General features: G+C 50.0%; 1 protein-coding gene and 1 long non-coding RNA gene across 2 annotated transcripts; one reads left to right on the top strand and one right to left on the bottom strand.

Annotated features, from left to right (window-relative positions):
* Window positions 1–3,020: 3,020 nt before the first annotated feature.
* On the top strand, window positions 3,021–6,790 carry LOC127307028 (uncharacterized). Its single transcript, XR_007855081.2, has 4 exons — window positions 3,021–3,248; window positions 3,509–3,603; window positions 3,676–3,792; window positions 6,262–6,790. It is a non-coding gene; the product is annotated as an uncharacterized lncRNA (long non-coding RNA).
* Window positions 6,791–10,238: 3,448 nt separating this feature from the next.
* Window positions 10,239–13,182, bottom strand: LOC127307027 (protein CNGC15b). The gene is made up of 6 exons (XM_051337722.2): window positions 13,047–13,182; window positions 12,152–12,716; window positions 11,848–12,060; window positions 11,479–11,768; window positions 11,271–11,382; window positions 10,239–11,185 (listed from the first exon to the last, which is right to left on the bottom strand). Exons 1-6 carry the CDS (start codon window positions 13,112–13,114, stop codon window positions 10,340–10,342), a joined length of 2,094 nt encoding a protein of 697 aa, XP_051193682.1. The 5' UTR covers window positions 13,115–13,182; the 3' UTR covers window positions 10,239–10,339.
* Window positions 13,183–20,302: the final 7,120 nt, after the last annotated feature.

Below are 20,302 nucleotides of genomic sequence, written 5' to 3'. Positions count from 1 at the left end.
GTACTTTCGGATTCTTAATCCATGATGGAAATGAATTGGCTCCGAATTCGAATTCAGTTATTTGGATGTGCTCGGAATTTTATGTTGGAATCAAAGGATGAACCAAATTCCAAATCATGTTTGGATGTACAAACCATGGAATTCAGTAGTCTGCTGAATTGGAACCATATAAACATGTGTATATGTACACAAATATCATGTATATACTACAATGTATATATATTATTTAGCACACACAATAAATCATCCGCATAAACGATAGGAATAAGCCTAACAATTTCAGACGAGGTAACAGACGAGGCCTCCATGCTCGCCGTCGTACTCTGCTCCTGTGCCACCGTCGTTCTCTGCTCCCGCACCGCCGTCGTACTCCGCTGCCGCGCCGACAGGGCCTCCATGCGCGCGCAGTCCATCTTCCCGAGGAGCGCAGACGTCCAAGACATCACCGCCGGCGCCCACGAGGCGCTCGATCTACCTGCAGGTGATGGCGGTCGTGAGCTCCATGGTAGGCGTCGCGGCCCTCGTGCGCGAAGAAGATGACCACGAGCTGGAGCTCCCGCGGGGAGAGGTCGGCGAGCGGGGCCTTGCCGGTGGTGGTCGCACCGGAAGAGGGGCGGCCAGAGGTGGCGCAAAGGGGAAGAAGAGGGGGAAGCAAGGAAAGGAAGATGAGGAGGTGACCAAACCTGCGCGCCGCCACTGGGGCTCCACCGTCGTCGAGGCTCCGCCGCTCCGGGCGCTTGCGTCGAGATGGAGGCGGCGATGGGCGAGTCTCACCTGCTTGCTCTGCTCGCGGGACAAAGAGCCACGCTCGATTCCACAGGTTTCCGAGGGTCTGGCCTCGGAAAGTTTCGGGGGTTGTTTACACGGGCCGAACCGGTGCGTGGAATTCGTCTTCAGTGTCCATGCTTTGATTCTAAGTCCTAAGCAAACGGTGGAAACGGGCCCCAAATTCCAGATTGGCTGATTCTGAGCCCAATTCAACACAACCAAACACAACATCACTCTTTTACCCTCATGCAATGTCATTTTGATACTAGAAGGCTCCACCACATGCACCATGCCCGAGTTAGTAGCGGCCATCGCTAACAACAACCTAGGGACTCGGTTGGATGCTTCCTCCCAATCACCGTACAACATCTTGAATGCGGCTTGTTTGGCCTTCCATGCCTTCCCATACTTGATGTCGTAGTCAAACTGAGATTTCACCGTATCTTGCACGGACCTAATGCTCATGGTTGAAAATGATGATATCTCCACCGAGAGCTTGTATGCAATGAACTCGGATGTGAGTTGACGGTGGTCCGGCTGCGCATCCTTGCCATCAAGCTTCGGCCCCCGGCACATGTGAGTGGCTACACAACTTGTTATGTGCCAAGCGGGCCTTTTTTGAAAGGTCTTGCACGGACAACCCATGGACACCTTTTATCTGCACATTTTAGCGTGTACCGCTTCTTCAAGTCCGAGTGCACAACGACGTAAGGGCGATGATGCTTAATCGATAACTCCTTCAACCATATCTTCAATTCCAAGAAGATATCAAACATGAAGTAAACTTTTGCCACCATCAACCGCGGCTTCATCCGCAAGACTAACATCACGGAACAATGGTATCCGAATATCCCGTCCGGTTACCTTCTTGAATATCTCGGCTCTTTCGGCTTCCTTAGTTGTCAAGCCATCCTCATCAAGTTCCTCATTGGGTCCATCATCATCCGAGTCCGACGCATAGCATCGGGAATAAGGAATAGAGTGGTCCATCTCCTCTTGCGTCCAATATTTATCCAAATCACCGACATTGTTGTCATTCATCTCGAAACCATCATCACCATCGTCATCCTTGTCATACTTCTTCTCCAACGGAGGTTGTTGGGAAATGGGAGATTGGACAATGGGAGATTGGGTGGCTTCTTCTTGGCTCATGGGAGGTGGACTCCTAGCTTGAACGGGGGAGGAGCGCCGGTTAAGGTCAAGCTCAATACGAGCATCAACCGTCTTGGTTGCAAACAACTCCAAAGCCTTGTCTTGTGACCCAGCCACCGTCTTCTTGTAAACGGACCAACGTTGCTCGGAGTTGATACACATTTTCTTCCAACGGGTGTGCATTCCAAACCCCACATTATGTCTTCCCTGTAGCTCAACACCATCATTTGGCTCATTCCAATTCAACTCAACCCTCACTTGTGCTACCACCTCCGCAAAGCTAGGGCTAAGGTCAAACACAAAGTCAACCTCTTCCGGGTCCGGCTCTATGTTTCCCTTCAAGAAAGCATCATTGTCCACATGATGAACATGAACAATTCTATCCATCCCCTAGCATAATGTGAACAACACATACATACATGTGTTCATTAGTTACCATAATCAACATAATCTACCCATACAACCTAGCACACTACCATTTCTCCTACTTCACCCAACCCTAACATCCAACCAAATCCACATCCACCCTCAAATCAACTTAGGGTTTCACATCTAGGGTTTCATATGTATATTCAACCAAATACACAAAATCAATGGATGAAAAGTAAGTGAACGAAGGAGATTACCTGAAGGAACGGGTTGGGAACGATCTCCACGGGCTGATCTGACGAAATCCAAGAAATTTGAGTAGGGATTTGAGGGGGGGGGGGGGGGGGGGGAGAGCCGACCGCCTTGTTCTTGAGGGAGGAAGAAACAGAGAAGAAAATGGCTAGGTCGGGCTGGGGCGGGCTCGCGCGGCCACACATAAGTGGATGAGGGCGCCACACTTTCAATGTGTGGCGTCGATGGGAGCGGCGTCACACATCAGCGTCGACCGCGCCACGTTGGATGGGCGAGTGGGCCCGCATGAGCGCCACACAATGAGGTGTGGCGCCGATGGGAGAGGCAACACACAAATGCGTTAGATGAGTGAAATAGTGTCTGTGTTTTTTCTTTCATTAAAGGTTATTTTTGTGTAAATCGGCCCATTACAGTTCGTCCCAGAAAAACAGTCCCTCGCCGCCGCCTCAACATTTTCTTTGAAAAAGAACTATCCTGAAAAGAAAAAAAACTATCGAGCAGCTCGGAAGTCGCCCTCGCCGCCGCCTCTTTCCTCGTCTCATCGGTGGCTGCACCGCTGCAATGGTGGTTTGGCAAGCGGAGGATCTGGTGGAGACGGAGATTAGCGGTAGCGACGCCGCTTATCTTCTCCGGATCCGCGACCTTGCGCTCTCCCTCTCCGTCGCCGTTGAGCAGGGCCTGGCCTTTCCTCCATCGGCCGCCTCATGGTAACTACCCTTTCTTCCACATGCTAGGATACATCATTTCTCCATATTTTTGGGCTTAAATCCGATGGGGGGCGGTGATTGCTGCAAATGGATTTGGGGGCTCTTCTCCATGAAATCCGACATGGATATACCTAATGCTTCGTTTTGACATTGTTTTATCGATGTGATATTTTCCAGCCAATGGAAAGAATGGAGTGCAAGTTGATTTAATTGGTCTACTAACATGAAATTTAATTGGAGTACTGTATTTTTGTTGGCAGATGTCATTGACTTTGGATGGAAGGGTTCTGCCTTCTGTAGTTGGTCATGGCGTGTTATCATCCCCACAAATTCTTCGAGGAAAAAAAATGGAGAGGTAAATTTGGTCATTGTAGTGTTGTTTAGTATACACAGTTCTAAACTAGCTTGACCTTTAATCCTTGTGCAGTGTTCTGCCCGGTTAGGACTGTAAGTTGGTGCTGTAAAGTTGTAGTCACAACTGATTAATTAGCAGTGATGAAAGAGGCGATGCGATGGCTTGGGCTACTGCTGCTCCATGTCAAAGGTGGGCACATCCATTAGGCTTTTACTGTTACGTTTGGATCAGCTGATCTTTTCTTGCTTCTCTAGATAATATTTGTGCTGTGTTGAAATTGAAGTTCAGTTAACTGAAAGCAAAATGATAAGATGCATTTATTTCACTCAGTTTTATGATACATGCTCTTAATCGTAAAATACCATGGCCACTTTACCTGGAACTGGAAGAGATGAGTTTTAAAGTTAAAAATCTAATTGAGAAGTATGAATTCTTTTAAACTGTTCAAGTGTCCAATTACTCATTGTTATAGACTTATAGTCTTAAATGATTGAATGTTACTGCTTCTTATATTACTTAAGGGCTTAGGCCACTGTTCAAATGTTAATTAGGGGCTTAAGTCATTATGCTTTATCTACATTTATATCACTTCGAAACTTGGTAACTGAGGGGATAATTATATGTTTTTATTTTTATTTTTCTACTGCGCTCATCTTTATTATTTTTTTGAGAATTCGGCAGGTGAGCTGCTCGATATATTAATAGAAGAAGATTTGGCACAGTTAATCAGGGAAACCGGGCCCAAAAACCATACATTGTGGCCGAGTTTATGAGGGAAACCGGCTGGAAAAACCGCACAGAAGTCGGGGCCTCATCGCCCACACGAAACCAGACCGCCGACGACCAAACACACACCACCACATCCGGAGCCGCTGCTCCGACGTCCCCAACTCGGAAGCGAGCCGCAACGCCGCATGGCATGGACGTCCTGTAGCCCAAGCTACCAAGGCGACCACCCGCAGACCACGAACGCCGCGCCAAAAGATCCGGGGCCGCCGCCCCGACTTGCCAGCCACACCGACCACCCCGTCGCGTAGGCCGGGCCGACGAGCTCGCTACCCACGTAGCACGAACACGCCACCCATGCCTTGCTAGACGATGACCACACCCCATGGAGTCATCACTGCAAGACCATCCGAGGCCGCCGCCTCGGCGCACGTCAGCCGTCCGGGGCCGCCGCCCCGGCATCCACCACCCTCGACGACAAGGCAACCAAGCGCAACTACCACACATCTAACACACCACGAGGAACACGGACTCCAAAAGCGGTGCCTTCAGGAAGGTAACGACACAGTGTGTCGCCGCCGCCCGCTCCAAGGAGCATAGGTTTTCACCCGGAGAACGCAAGAACTCGCGACAGCAGGAGACCAAGCTCCCCGATGAAGCCCTCAACAGGGAACAACGGTACCCAAGGGCACCGCCAACATCGGCACCAATGGTGCGAGGCTTTCGCTTGGAGTGCCAACGCTGTCGTGCGGAAGAAGGTGGCCCGCCGAGCAGGGTACCTTGTTGTCGTCCACCAAACAGAAAACGGAGCAGGCAGGCGCCCATCGGAACCCGCAGGGGCCCATCTGAGCCCGCAGGAGCTCATCCGAGGGGGTCGCGCCATGGCCGGACGACGAGCTGCAGAGCAGCGAAGGCCGAAGCCGACCAGCACCCCGCCGCCAGGGCCGCGCCACGGCCGGACGGACGGCGAGCTGCAGAGAGCAGCGAAGGCCGGGTCCGGCCCGCAAGCCCGCCGCCGGGGCCGGCGCGCAGAAGTACCACGGCGAGGACGCACGGGCGCGACGATGGGGAGGCGCGGAAGCAGCGACGAGCAGGCCAGCGGCGAGCCACACGCAGGAGCCCGGCGCGGGCGGCGGCGACCTCCGGGACCAGCATGGACGCCTCCCTCCTAAGCAGCCATGCGGGGGCCCGAGAGGCATAGATCCTCGCCGCCCCCGTCCTTGGCGGCGCGCGGCTTCGCCGGCGGCGGCCTCGGGAGGCGACGAGGAGGCGGGCAGGGGGCGGGGGAGGTGGCGGCGGGGATCTAGGGTTCGCTCCCCCGTCGCCTGGAGGAGACGACAGAGGAGCGGGGGTTAGCTGTTGGTATTCCTTTTCCTCATCTTGATTATAGATGCAAGCATAAATGTCCTTACACTACAGCCAAAGGCAGAATATATTATTGTTCTTTCATATCTTCAAAGATAAACAGATGTATTGCCTTATTTGTTACAACTGTTAGATCACCAGCTTGAGATCAATATTCTCTTATGCTCTCCGAGCTTTACGTGATATGCTTTGGACTTAAAGAATAACTGGTTGTCTCATGATTCCTTAGTAGTACAATCTGATTTTCCTATCAGAAGAAATAACTTAATTGTTGATCATGTCAATAATTTGTCATTTCAACTAAGAAAGATGCCCCATTACCACCTTCTTGGTAATACATCTTACCAAGAACTGAATGTTGGAAAAGAGCTCTATTGCAGAAGTCAAGCTTTCATTTGTTCGGCCCTTTTCCGTTTATAATTACATCCTCGTGTCAGAACTTAATACCATTTCCGGCTTCTATACTCCATGCAACTATTTTTTCGTGTTACCTTTTCCGCACCATACCAAATTATTTACCCTCCTTTGTTGCTGTTACAGTTGGTAGTTGATTCCTATTAATTGCAGGTTACTGCAGGCATGCTTACGATGTGGTTCTGGTGATAGGAGTTGAAATTAGTATGGCTGGACTAATATAGATAAGTCAGTTTTCTTACTCTAATATTAACCTCTTTTTGCTCAACCTAATAATCTTGGTAAAAGTTCTTCCCAAAAAGCATTACACCAGCCTCGGTCAGCTACTTTACATTTAATTTTGCATGACTGAGACGAGGGATTAGTAGTGCTAAGTTAACGTGAATATATTATACTAACAAAATAGAGGCTTCTTTTGAGCCTCCATCTTAAAGTTGTAAAAATAATAGAAAATCTTAGTGTATGGTCCTGTCATTTTTGTACATAAAAGTATGACCAACTAAATTAGCTAGACAGAGGTATCAGGAACTCACACTTCAGTATTGTAGCACTGGATATTTTCTTTTACTACCAGCATATTGAGTATACATACCAAATTTAAGGTCATGTTAAGTGTTACCGAGTTAAGAACAATTGAAGACAATGTCTTCCAACATAGTCAATATGTAGATCAGGTAAACAATTCCCCCCCCCCCGAGTTAAGAACGATTGAAGGCAATATGCATTGTTCCGATTTTATTATGTATTTATACCATTTGCTTTGTCCATATATTCTCTTAAAATGTGTGCCTTATAGCATCTCTAACAGTAGCAGATGATGCATAATAGGGTACCCAAAACTAGTGCCCTAAAAATTATAGGGCATACCAAACTGGAATATAGGGCACCATAGCAGTTTTTGTTTTTCAAGATGATGCAAAATAGGGCACGTCTGCCGCACAAGGTGATGCAAAATAGGGCACATCCAACACTACAAACTTTGATTTTGACACTTCAAACTTTGATTTCGACACTTCAGTACATTGAAACTCAACTCCGTCAATACATAGAACTTGTCTGGACTTGGACTTCGACACCAGACGACACCTCGATTACGGCACTGCATAGATACTTCGACCTACTCCGAGCTTATACCAGAAGTCAGAGTCCAAGTCAGAGTCCAACGAGAAGATGAGGGTGGAGGGCTAGCCTCCCACTCCACACCTTTCTTCTTGGTTGCGTCCCTCGTAGTGTAGAAATCGATCTCTGCCTGCATGAGCTCTAGGTCCTCACGGTAGAACCTCGCCATGGCCACCTCATCGGACTCGTGGGTGTGTAGATGTAGGTACGCACGACGATTCTCCCTCATGCTCGAGGGTGACCATCCGCACTTCGGGGGCGAGAAACTCGCCTCCTGCTGGTTCTCCACCTCCGGGAAATTGAGCTCTACCCGCGGCCGGACGAACCTCCACCATCATCTCCTTGCATGCATCCCCTCTCCGATGGCCCCAAGGCCACCACATGTCAATGGAGTCTAGTAGTACTTTGCTAGGTAGGTCCTAGTCCAGAGGATCTTATCTTGCTCAACGATGCCGATAAAGTTGGTAGCCTGGGACTTGTTGTCGACGAGGTAGCTCAGAGCCTCCATGAGAGACTCCCCGGTGAAGCCAACAATGTCCTTGACTGCCTTGTATAGGTCAGGGTGCATGTTAGTAGGCTTGTTGTGGCCTGTGCGGCGTCCTTGACGGTGTAGGTCATGTTGGAGAAGGCCATGGTCTTGTCGTCGGCATGGGTGCCTCTCTACCTCTTACCTACAGCAGCCTTGTCAGGGCCGATAGCAGGATTGTTAGAGCCATCGAGGATCACATTGTTGGACTCCTAGGTCTCAGCATCCTCCATTGAAGGCGTAGGTGTGCCAAGGGGCTCACGTGAGCCCATGGCGTACTTGACAATGGGGTGGTTCAGGAACTCTGTGCCCTTGGGGTTATATCCTAAGAAGGGTTGAGAGTGTGTTATTGTGCAAGACAATGATCAATGCTGAAGTGCAACAAAGGTGGTAGATAATATGCTAACTGTGACGTGTTCATGGTAGTGCTCGCTCTCAAAGATGATGGATTTGGTGTCGTCGCACCATTGAGCTCCGCTAAGATCTCAATGCCTGCTAACGGTGAGCCACCGCACTCTCCACTTTCTTAGGTTGGTGTGCACCTGAGTAGAGCTAAAATCTGCTCCATAGTGCTCCAGGAGAGCCTTGGCCACGGCTGTTAGATGGACTTCTTTGAAGCCCCTATCAGTTCTCACGTTGGTTTTGCACAACTTGCACATCTTTTCAAGGACGAAGGTGGACATGAAGGGGAGCCTTCTTAGCGTCACTGCCAGACCTCACTTCCAACACCACCTAGGTCTCATGTACGGGTTGTGAATTGGCCACAAAGGAGGGGATTTGCGAGTTGCGAATGCACACCATGGCCTCGACGAAATCGTTACAGATTGAGTCCTAATCAAGCACACAAGAGCTGATTCTACACTATCTAAGATTACACCATGCATGAGATCAATGTAACAACATGCAGATCTAAGATTATACAAGCTGCACAACCATTAATCAAGTACACAAGAGCTGATTCTACACTATCTGCCCATGTAATAGCTTAGATACACGCTGAAGGTAAACAAAACATGGCAGTGATACATTTCACCGACCTCCATAGAAGCATTTGAATAAGCACAACACATATCAATGCTATATTTTGACGCTACCATACCTAGATCACAGATGAACAGGGACTACACATGCAAAACCTAGCCATATCTGCCCTACCACACCAAGATGTAAGCCTACCGTACTAAGATGGAGGTGCAGGTGCGGTTACTTACAGTCCTCGGTGGAGGGGAAGATCTCGAGGAAGAGGAGGAAGTAGGCTTGCTTTCGCCGACTGGAGATGAGCATGCCGCTTACGTGCTCTGGGACCTGGCAATGGAGTTCCAAGAGGGGGCAAATGGAGGTATTCAAATCGGGAGTGAGGGTGGAAGGTAGAAACATGGATTTCGAATCGATGGGTCGTAGACTAGTCAAGACTAGTCTCGACTCAGCAGGACTCATGTTTAACACTAAATTACTAATATGTTTAATGTAGGATATAATATAAGGTTGGGGACAGAGGAGTGAGGGAAAACCTGGGCAATTCCTTCCAATGGCTGGCAGGTTCTTGCAGAGGCGGCGGCCAAGGGAGAGAACACCAAGATGTGTTTTGGCTTTTGGGGTCGAGCGGGGGAAACTGTCTCTCGATCTTGGTTTCATGGGGAAACACGGGGGAAAGACATCGTGCCATCTATTCTCGCCATATCTAAAATAAAGTACTTGACGGTGCACAAGGATTTAGATGAAGACTTATGTGGCAGCTCGGTCCTTCACATCAACAGTTATACACCCTTTAGAGCAAGCTTCAAGAGGCGCACCTTATCGATGGCGCAGGGGACACAATTACTTGGAAGCTTACAAACCATGGGAAGTACTTGCGGCCTCGGCCTAGGTGGTGCAATTTGAGACGACACCCACCTCATTCGTGAAGCAGATGGTATGGGAGAATAGGGCTTTCCCAAATGCAAGTTTTTCACTTGGTTCATTCTCCAAACCATGTATGGACAATGGACTGGCTTGCCCGCCGTTGTTGGCCCCATTGTGGCCTTTGTCGACTTTGCAAGAGGGAACCGAACCACGGCGCATCTCATATTCAAATGTAGATATCAAGGAGTGGCTTGACTTGGAGTATTGTGACACCTCACAATGGAACAATCAGACGACGGTTGAAGATTGGTGGTACTCTATCACAGGGATAATGGACAGCAGCTTAAACGGCTATCATATTTGCTACTGCTCACCGCTTGGAAAATCTGGAATGAAAGAAAGGTATGGATTTTGTGAAGCTTTTCTTCCATGCCATTCATTGTAGTATCAACAATTAAGAAGCGGAATGCCGCTCTTTGGGGTGCCACATGAGTGAAACCTTTGGGCGCAATTTTGCCGCTGGAGTAGGCTTTCGTATCGGAGCCGTTTGGCTAAGTTTCTAACATAAACTTCTCTTAGTTAGGGAAATAGGCAAAAAATTTGCCTTTTCTCAAAAAATGTAAAAAAATATAACCATGCCAGGTTAGAGCAAGAAATGTAAACCGATAATTCCAGAATATAAGCAGTAAGACTCATCAACAATTCTGTTACACCGATCAAGTTAAATGACAAGGAAAAAACAATTCAGTCATCTTGTTCTTCTGTGAAGTCTGGCTCCATGGGCTTCTTGAGCGCCTTGCCGTCGATACTGTGACGACGACACCTCACTCGCCCTCCTGTCCGCGCGTCACCGGCCTCGGGCATCCTCTGCTCCATGGACGCTCGGTGACGCTTGTGCCGGCGCCATGCGGCCTGAATGAAGCACGCCGCCCACGTCCGCCACTGGTGCGAGTAGAACCGGAACCTGTGCCTGATCCGCGCGCTGTGTAGGCGCCGGAATTGTGATGCCACGAACCTGAGGTCCTCCGCGACGAGTGCGAATGCCTCGACTTCGGACACTGCCCGCACAGTGCGCGTGGACCGTGGCAGGTACTCGGAGGGCCTCGGGTCCAACGCCCATGTCAGGAGCTCCTCTCCGCAGAACTCCCCTGCTCCAATTCGGCACGAATTGAAGAAACCAGACCTCCCACCCTGCGTCGTGTATGAGTCGAGGTACCCCCGGATGATGAAGAGCATGGAGTCCACGGGGTCCAGCTCGCGCACCAGACGTGTGCCCCGGGTATACAGTGCCGGGCGCAGCCGCTCGCAGATGGCCTCCAGCGTCCGCTCATCCATCTCGTCGAACAACGGCACTCTTCGGACGAGGTCAAGGCAGAGGTGGCGTTTGATGTCACGACGGATGTCCATGGGGAGGTCCTTGAGCAAGGCCTCCTCGTCGACGCCCCGGGTGGCCACCCATTTGTACTGCTGGTACCTCCTCACGCACTGCTTCAGCGGCTGGGGTATCTGCCGGTGGTGCATCCAACGCTCCATGTCGGTCCGCTTCGTCCGCCACTCCTCTAGCCGGATCATCGTTGCTTGGAGGTAAGACTTAAGTGCACAGGCAGAGCTAGAAGTGTCAGTCGTGGTTATCTCTGCGGGCACAATTGGTTGAGCAGAAGGAACGAGTTCTTACTTGCATGTTGCCAATGAGCAGGGCAAACAAGACCAGCCCAAGAACACCAATGACGATTGCAAATGTTATCTCTCCAATGAACAAGCTTGTCGCGAGGTTCTGTCCTAAGCAACTGAAACATTTTTTTTTTTTTTTTGCATTAGTTAGAAACATGGTCGATATGTAACTGATGAAGAATTCACATGCATAGATTCATTTAGTTCCTAACCTCAGGTTCTTTAGTCCCCACCAGAAGCAGTAGAAGTACTTCTCCGTGAACGCCGACGTCGTTAGCTTATAGTCAAACGCTTCTGCGTAAATCCCGAACTGGTAGAAGCTATTGCTCGGAGTGCACAGGCTTGTTATGTTGCTCAGCTCGTACCAGATGGTCCTGTTGCTGCTGACAGTATTGCAGTCGAAGAACTCAGTCTGACACATGGGGGCCTCCAGATGGCACGCCTCTCTCCAGCATGCTTCCTGCCTCTGCACCGAGAAGAGATACCACAAGGCTCCCAGCACCTGCATTTCCAGTTAGAATTAATTAATCATAGTGGAAAAAATGGAGGGAACCGAAGAGACCTAGCAGCGACACACGTACATGGCTTGCGAGCATGTAGAGTATGAGGTTGTATGCGGCGCTGGCCCATGCGTTCTCCGTCATGGCTCCGGTGGCCATGACGATCTGCCTTGTGAGCGGGAAGATCTGTAAAAGCCGGGGGAGGTACTGGAAGATGATGCTGAAGCGAAGGATGTCCTTCCGGTTTGCCGTTGCAGATTCCTTCATCTTAGGCACGACAACCCAGATCACAAACTGTTGACAGCAAGAGACATATTTATTTCATAGATTCCACAGAATAATTTATCAGTGTTGTTTCAGGTGTGCCGCATCTGACGAACGTTACCTGTGGTAGAGGCAGTGCGGTGATGAGATCGAAACAGAAGGTACATGAGAGGTACCTCCTGGCAATCTTGTAGGGCTGAATCACAAGCTCCCCTCTCCCGAACACCCGGGAAGACGGCGCGATGAAGGCCGTCCGGAAGCGGAGGAAGATGTGGACCGCGTAGAAGACATCCAGCAGCGATCGTATCATGGATAGCGTCAGCGCCAGGGAGTACTTGAACTCGATGCACATGTTCTGCTGTGTCCCAGTGAGGTAGAGGAACAAGGGGTCGACGAAGAGCGAGAACAGGCACGCCGTGAGGAAGATCTTGTTCCACAGGTGGATCACCCGGCCGCGGGGGTCAAAGAGAAGCTGGTTGCCTGAGTGCATCAGCGAGTCCAGCTCCTCCGAGAACGCCCGCGACAGCACCCTGTCCTTGAGGCTTCTACACGACCTCTCCGGGCAGCCCCGGGAGCGTAGATTGCATTTCCTTGGATCGTGAGGTAATTTGCTCTGCTTTCTGCTCGTTGATGGGCTCTCCAAGGAGCTTGCTTTCAAGTGTTGGATCTCGAGATCGTTCTGAAACCTGGAACATGAAATGCAAGTAAGATAATATGGCATAGTCTCGAAAACGTGAACATAATGGATTTTCTGGGTCGGAATTTCTTGGTCTGCGACATTGGAACATCTACTATATGCAGTGATGGGAAAACAGTGAATTATCGAACCAACATGCCTGAAATTCTATATGCAGAAAGTCATCAGTTTCATCAGTGCAATCCTTTGTTTTTCGAATATAGTACAGAAGAGATTCAGGTGAGGAAGAATTGGAGATTGAATGACTTTGCCAGGCTGATTGAAATGTCAACAATTTCACCCTGATAAGCAAGTTGACACTGCTGGAGAGGACGCTCACCTGACGTTTCGTGAAGAGCAGCATGCCATGCTGCTCTTTAACAGTTTCTGGTCAAAACTATCACGCATACATGGCGGCTTACTTATAAGCAAGTGCACTTGTATGATCTGCAAACAGCAGGGAGATCACATTGCTGTCGTCTTCGGCCAAAGGGGAAGAAAGTAACAGCAAAACTGTGCTCCGCCACGGGAACTGATAGAAAGGTCCATCTACAACTAATTTTACAGGGATCTCGTGATTTTGTGCTTAAAGGCAGATCGACCCAAGGAAAAGATTGTTGACATTGTTCATTTGACAGGGAAACACCGACAACATGTGATCAGGCTACCAACATGTGATGCTCCTTTAATGTTTCTGTGTCATTTTCTCTTATGTCTGAGCACAAGCCCAACCTATTATGCCCTCACCGTCCGGCCGTACATTCAGGTCTAATGATTATGTCCAACAGGAGAATTCGTAAAGATCATCCGTACATAAGTACAATTTTAAAGAGAGCATGTAGCTATGGTGTAAATAAACTTCAATAACAGTTGTACAGGTGGACACAACCTCTACGCGTATGATATAATATGATCATTTCTTTGGAGGTAATTATGGTAATAAGCAAACTTGAAATGAATAAGTAGTGAATGCTTGCTTGCCCAGATCTTGCTTTTCCTCGGGGTGCCCTGAACCATGTGACCACCCAATGGTCACAGTTGGTTCACACCAGCACGTTGAGTGTCCATAGAAATGTGCTGTCCTCGAGTTGATAAATGCGCATGGCTAAGTTATATTCATTGACCTAATGTTATGTGATGAGCTCAGCATTTCCATGCCCCATTCAGAACACCTAAAACATTAGCCTATATATGAAGAAAGTTGGTGATTGACGGCTCAAAGCCACCAACTTTTTACTGAAGGTCATATCCATAGAGTTAAGCGTTCTTTGAAATTTGAAAGTTGTTGGCTCAAAGAACAAGATCTCCAAAACTGTGTAAGAGCTGATTGGCACTCTACTAAAAATAGATCGTTATCGGCCAGGACTGACCATCTTGCATGCACTCTCATGATTTGCCCAAAAAGAAAAGCCTTTGAATCAAGAACTCAATAATCTGGAAGTACAAATCAAGCAAATCCTGATGTGAAAGATAGGGATATGATGACCAGAGTCCTCTAACACTTGTGTTATAATGATTGTGAAGTTCAAATCTTCTAATATAAGTATTTCTCCATTAATGCAATGTCTATATTTGTCTTGCAAACCAGCAGTATGGCATCTACACAAAGATTTCTAGGAATTTCGCTAACGAAATCACATGGGAGATATTTATAAAATTCCCAATCTAGCGAACATAGAAAATTGGACCTTGTCAGATTAGTCCGTGTTGTTCCCTGTGGTGCTGAGGGGTTCGCTATGCTTGTTCGTATCCGAAGAAAACATGGTGTTAGCGACCAACTCTCGGGGAGGATGCACTGTGGCTAGATTGCAGTGTGAGGGGCAGTCTGGTTGCGAGAACTACATGGCTTTTAACGATCGCCTCTCTCTTTTTGGAGCTCGTCCGTGCCACGGGACTTGGAGAAGCTGTAAGGGGTGTACGTTAAGCTAAGACGTGTACAATAATTTTAGGTTCCAACCTCTTAAGTGAGTCGCTCATCTTGCTATTCATGCGTAAGATGTGCAGAATGGTTTTTAGGTTCTTCCAACCTCTTAAACCGAGTGACTATGCGCTTGTTTGATTGTAGACATGTATGGAAAAATGCGAGATGCAACCGGGATTTCTCCAGTTGCTCTTGGCAGTCAGTCAGTACTGTGTTTGTACTACGGCCATTCGGCTCGCGTCAGTGTTTGTAGCCGTCGCTAGGTGGTCGGAAGACCTACTTGTAATTTTTATTACTTTTGGGTTAGTTTGTACTGCTATTAATGATTATTATTAATAGATTGGTGGAATTTTCGCAAAGAAAAAACGTTCAATCGATTCGGAAAACCGATAATTCAGATTATCCAGAGAGCGCACTATTGCTCCATTTCGAAGAAAAACATCATATGATGCTCTCACAGTGTACCCCATCAAGGAACACGATCAGGCAATAATACGGTGACTGCATTTTGGTAATTTGGTGGCACTTCAGCATGAGTGGCCATATACCTGATTACATGTACCCATCATATCTTCAGTTGGACAAAAAAATTTCTCTCCTGGTGCCAAAATCTCTGCTATGCGCACCAAATTGTGCAGGACGTTTCTCGATGGCCCACGGTTGAAATCTGCAGTAATCAACAGCGGCACGTACCTGACGGTGTCCATGCTCGGCAGTTTCGCAGCTCCAAAAACGTTATCAAAAAGATCTTGTAGGCTGAAAATCAGCAGGTTTACCATCATATAATCTGTTGACCAGGGTGCTTCGCTTCGAGAAAGTAGGAAACAGTTGGCCTGTGTGCCGGCCTGAGTGAATACAGATAGCGTTTCGTGTCTCCACTGAACTTCTGTCTACGCAGATTACCGTGGTCCATATCCATCGATCTGGATGCAGTTTGGAGGGGCCCGTGTGGGTGGATACTGGCAGACGTCGCGATTCCTCCTTGGCAGACTGGTGATGTAGTTTTCGGGGCCTCCCTCAGCAGACACATCACGAGACGTTTTCATGGCGGAAATGCGACTTCTACGAGCCCTTGTTTGGTAGAATGTGTGGAGGCTAGACGTGCTCATGAGCAAGATAGCTACAAATGTTTTCTTCATATATCCATAAGTGTCGGCCTAGAGCTGATAATTATTGTCACTTGACAGTTGGACGTGTCACCTTCTTGTTTATGTATATATGTTCCAGGACCATACATATCAACATATGAATATATGATCGGGCATAAACAAAACATATATATGCACACGAGTTCCTCGTATGGCCTCATGTAGCCAAATGCATCTACATGGCATTTCCATGGCCTCGTATGATGTGAAGCTACATGAGGTCGCCAGGATTTTATGGTCTCCCGTTTGCGTGGACGACACAGTCGCGACAAGGTGGCTGTAGGTCCTTCATTTTGCCAACCTCCATGCACTAGATGATTGGACCGGAGTGGTACCGGTGCGGATTAAGATTTAAGATTACCAAACGGACCCACAGATATCCAGTTGCCACTTGCCATTATTTCACTCTATATCTATACATATTGCAGTTTCGTATATGTGAAGTTACGCAAATATTGCATTGGCATGAAGGTACAATCGGTACATTGTCGACAACATTTCTCTGGCAGTTTTTTTTGCGGATAAAAGGGGATATGTAAAGTATCAGTGATTACAAGGAGGTGAAGGTCAAGGGCCTGAGTGATACCATCAGGTCCTGACCTCACCACATGACAGTACAGGCTTCTGATCTCACAAGATTAGCGAGACCGTGACTAACACTATTCTGTGAACGGTCCACTTTCACGAAGGAGATAAACCTATGACCACGCATAAGAAACTTAATCTCTGAAATGACTTGCACTAGTGCTGAACGTTCTTGAGTATTCTTATTCACTGTCTCCGCTGACTATTAGCAGTGTGATTCCATGATAATCGGTTTATCTGACAATTCAAGGGCAAGCTTTTGTTAGTAAATCCTCAATTTGGATGTGGATGACTCAAGATATGAACTCACAACTTTTATAGTTGTCTAAATGAAGTCAGAACGAGACTAATACAAACTTGACTGAGCCTCTAGCGATCTCAGAGCATCTCCAGCCGCGTCCCCAAAGCGTCCCCCAAACCGCGCCGGATTGAGCGTTTGGGGGATGTGTTTTGTTCGTGCCGCCTTTGGGGGACGTCGCTCCCCAGCCGCGTCCCCCAAACGCCGCCCCCAATCAGGAATTCAAATTGTTGCATTCAAAAGAGATCGTTCCCGCCGAATCGTCGCGATCAGAGTAGCGGCGATCAAAGTAAGGGGTTGGTCGACGGTGACGTATCCTGAGTCGACGCAGGACCGTCGATCACGATGACCTCGTCGCAATCTGCCTGGTGCTGTGCATGCTCCGTCTGCTCCGCCGCCGTCGCGTAGGCCGACGATGGTGTAGCAGTCGAAGACGCGTCAGCCGCTGCCGCTTCCTGGGCCGCCGCGCCGGCCGCAGCGTCGGCCGCCGCCATTTTGGTTTCGATGTCGTCGAGGATCTGGCCTTTGAAGAAGTTGTGCGCCGCCCGCGTCCGGGGAGACATTCCCTCTGTCGACGCTCTCAGCAGGGACATGACGTCCCTGCGTTTCTTGAGCTCCAACTTCTCCTCTTGCCTCTTGAGCAGCTCCGCCCACCTTTCGTCGTTCTTTTTGTCGCGGGAGAGAAAGGTCGAGGAGACGTCCGCGAGGCATTTCGTGATCGACGCCTGCGTCTTCTCACACGATGCGGCGTCGGCCAAGGCGGCCTTGGCAGCCTTGTTGCTAGTAGGACGCCCTGCCGACGTTGCCAGCGGCGCGTCCAGATCAATGACGTCCTTCCCCTTGGACAGCGACAGACGCGTCAACCGCCATTTCTCGTTCCCTTTGAGCTTGGTATAGCAATGCATCAGCGCGAACGACTTATGCCCATCCGAGTTCCTCGCGTAAACCTCCATGGCCCTATCAAACTAGCCAAAGGAAGTGGAATCATTTCATCGAACACAATGTAGGCGCTACAGATTATGGAAGAAAGAGTCGTACCATTTGGGAGAGGTCGGCGCCGCTCTCGGCTCTGGTCAGTAAGTCCTGATGGTATCCATGGAAGGAGTTCACCGACGCCTGGATGATGGCCCATCGCGTCGACATTGCCTTTTGGCTCCTCTTCATTATCACTTTGTTGTAGTCGCTCTTGATGAGCTTGCGCTCATCGAACTCGGCCTTGATTCTCGCCCAATACTTTCGGTATTTTTGGTTGGCGGCGATGATGGAGTCATGGCTCACTGTCGCCCACGACTCGCACAGACAAAGATCCTCCAAAACCGTCCACTTGGGGCCTCGTGTGCCCGACGCCTTCTTCTTCTTTTTCTTCTTCACGCCGTCCGTGTCTACTCCACGACATCATCGTCACCGGCACCCTCCTCGTCTTCTTCCTCGCCGCCCTCTTCGTCCTCGTCGTCATTGTCGTCCTCCACCCCCTCCTCTTCATCGTCCTCCTCGTCCTCACCCCCGCCCTCTTCCTCAGCACCCTCAGCACCGGCGCCGTCGAATTCGAGCGGCCCCTGCGGCCAGTGAAAGGGTCGCCGTCCGCACCGGGTCCTGGCTCGCGCTGCTCGTACGCCGGGGAGTAGAGGTTGTTGGGGTTGAAGCCGCCATGCGGCAGCGCATTCTGGTAGTGTGGCGACAAGTTAGGCGTCACGCACCCGGGAGTGCCGGAGGGGCCGTCGTTGTAGAAGGCGGATGACGACGGAGAAAACACTCCCGGGACGTACACCGACACGTTCGTACTATATGGGCTCGCGTTGGTGGCGGCGAGACACCCGACCATTAAGTGCTGGTGCTGGCGCGCCGCCAGAGCCTTCTTCTCCTGCTCCGCCGCCCTCCGTCCTTTCCGCTCCACCGTCGACATCTTCCGGCGTAGACAGTTTTGATGCCACTGATCATCGGTCCATCCTTCCGGCTTCTTCGGAGCCGGCGCCTTCCGTGGCTTCGCGAACGGCGCTTTCGCCCCTTTCGTCGCATTGCCCGACGGCTTCTTGGCCGCTTTCTTGGCCATCTTCTTGGGGGCTACCGGCGGCGTCATGGAATGGGGAGAGGGTAGCGGCGGCGGGTGGATGACGGGAGGGAGAAACAAATCGGCGGGATAGGAGAAATGAATCGGCGGCGGGATATGTGTTGGGAGGCCAGAAATGCGCGGCGGGATAGGCGCGATATGGCGGGAGGGGCGGGATTTGGCGGGAGAGGGAGACGATTTTTCACTGAGCCGCAGACGCGTTGGGTCCGCGTCGGTTCGCCTCGCTTTTCGGTGTGTCCGACGTCCCCGATGCGTCCCCTGTGGGACGGGGACGGGCTCGGGTCGCCGGACACCGTATCGGGGCGCGCCGGACAAAATTCGGGTTTGGGGGACGCGGCTGGAACGGTTTTTTGGTCCGGCGCGCCCCAAATTGCTTTAGGGGACGCTTTGGGGGACGCGGCTGGAGATGCTCTCACATACTGAAATACATGCGAGAGGTGAGAACGTGCGGTGCTATAGCTCCATATATAAGTGCTTCCCATGAGAAGTAGTGAATTCTAAGAGCATCTCCACTCGTTTGCCCTCCCCACGCCGAAATCCGGGGAAATTTACGTTCGGATTGGACATAAATTTGGCGTGGGGAGGAGTAGTTTCCCAGCCGCGTGCTCAGGCGAAGAGGGCGATCTAAATTTGAAAAACGGAAACTTGACAAACTATGGCTTAAAACGATCGAATTTAGACTAAATTTAATGATATTTACTATATAGAGGGCAAAGTTCATACATAGAGGCCGAATTCGACTATATTTCGAATTCGGCTAGGGGAATACAACTGTAAATATTAAAACACGGCGCTCTACATGCCGAAATGGCAGTAGAACACCGGTAGAATACCGTGTAGTCGCCGCCGTCGCCGCCATCGTCGCCGGAGCCGTCGTCGTCAAACTGCGGCCTGGCTGCTGCCCTGGCCGGCGTCTCCCCACCGGCCGCTGGTGTGAGGCGGGGACTATAGGGATTCGTTGCATAGAAAACAAAAAATTTCCTACCGCGAGAACGCAATCCAAGCCAAGATGCAATCTAGAAGATGGGAGCAACGAGGGGATGAACGAGACTAACCCTTGAAGAATTCCAAAGCCTACAAGAGGAGGCTCTCGTTGCTGCGGTAGACGATCACTTGCCGCTTTCAAAAGCCCGTAGAAGATCTTGACGGTGCCACAATCGGGCAGCACCTCCGTACTCGGTCACACGTTCAGTGTTGATGACGACGTCCTTCTCCCCGTTCCAGCGGGCAGCGGAAGTAGTAGATCCTCCTCGGAATCCCGGTAGCACGACGTCGTGGTGTCGGTGTTGATGGAGATCTCCGGCGAAGCTTCGCTAAGCATATGCGGGAGAAGCAGTGGAGGAGGGGTGCTAGGGTTTGGGGAGAGGGGGTGCCTTGGGCGCCGGCCACAAAGGGGGGCAGCCAAGGTTGGATGCAAGAGTGGCCGGCCACCCTCCCCTTGTCCCTCATTATATAGGTGGAAGCCCCAAGAGTTGTAGTCCAAGTCTTCGAATAAGACCCCAACACCAAAACTTCCCAAAGGTGGGAAACCTACTCAAGGGGGGAGTCCTACTCAAGGTGGGACTCCCACCTTTCC

This window comes from Lolium perenne, chromosome 6 (genome assembly GCF_019359855.2).
Source record: "Lolium perenne isolate Kyuss_39 chromosome 6, Kyuss_2.0, whole genome shotgun sequence".
Taxonomy (NCBI): domain Eukaryota; kingdom Viridiplantae; phylum Streptophyta; class Magnoliopsida; order Poales; family Poaceae; genus Lolium; species Lolium perenne.
This window is presented reverse-complemented; position numbering and strand designations above follow the sequence as displayed.

Excerpts from the sequence above, each read along its gene's own strand:
- LOC127307027 (XM_051337722.2), bottom strand. The coding sequence starts at position 13,114 with ATGCGTGATAGTTTTGACCAGAAACTGTTAAAGAGCAGCATGGCATGC. Across the intron at positions 12,061-12,151 it reads CCGCACTGCCTCTACCACAG|TTTGTGATCTGGGTTGTCGT; the intron begins GTAACGTTCGTC and ends TGCTGTCAACAG. Across the intron at positions 11,186-11,270 it reads TGCTCATTGGCAACATGCAA|TCTTACCTCCAAGCAACGAT; the intron begins GTAAGAACTCGT and ends TGTGCACTTAAG.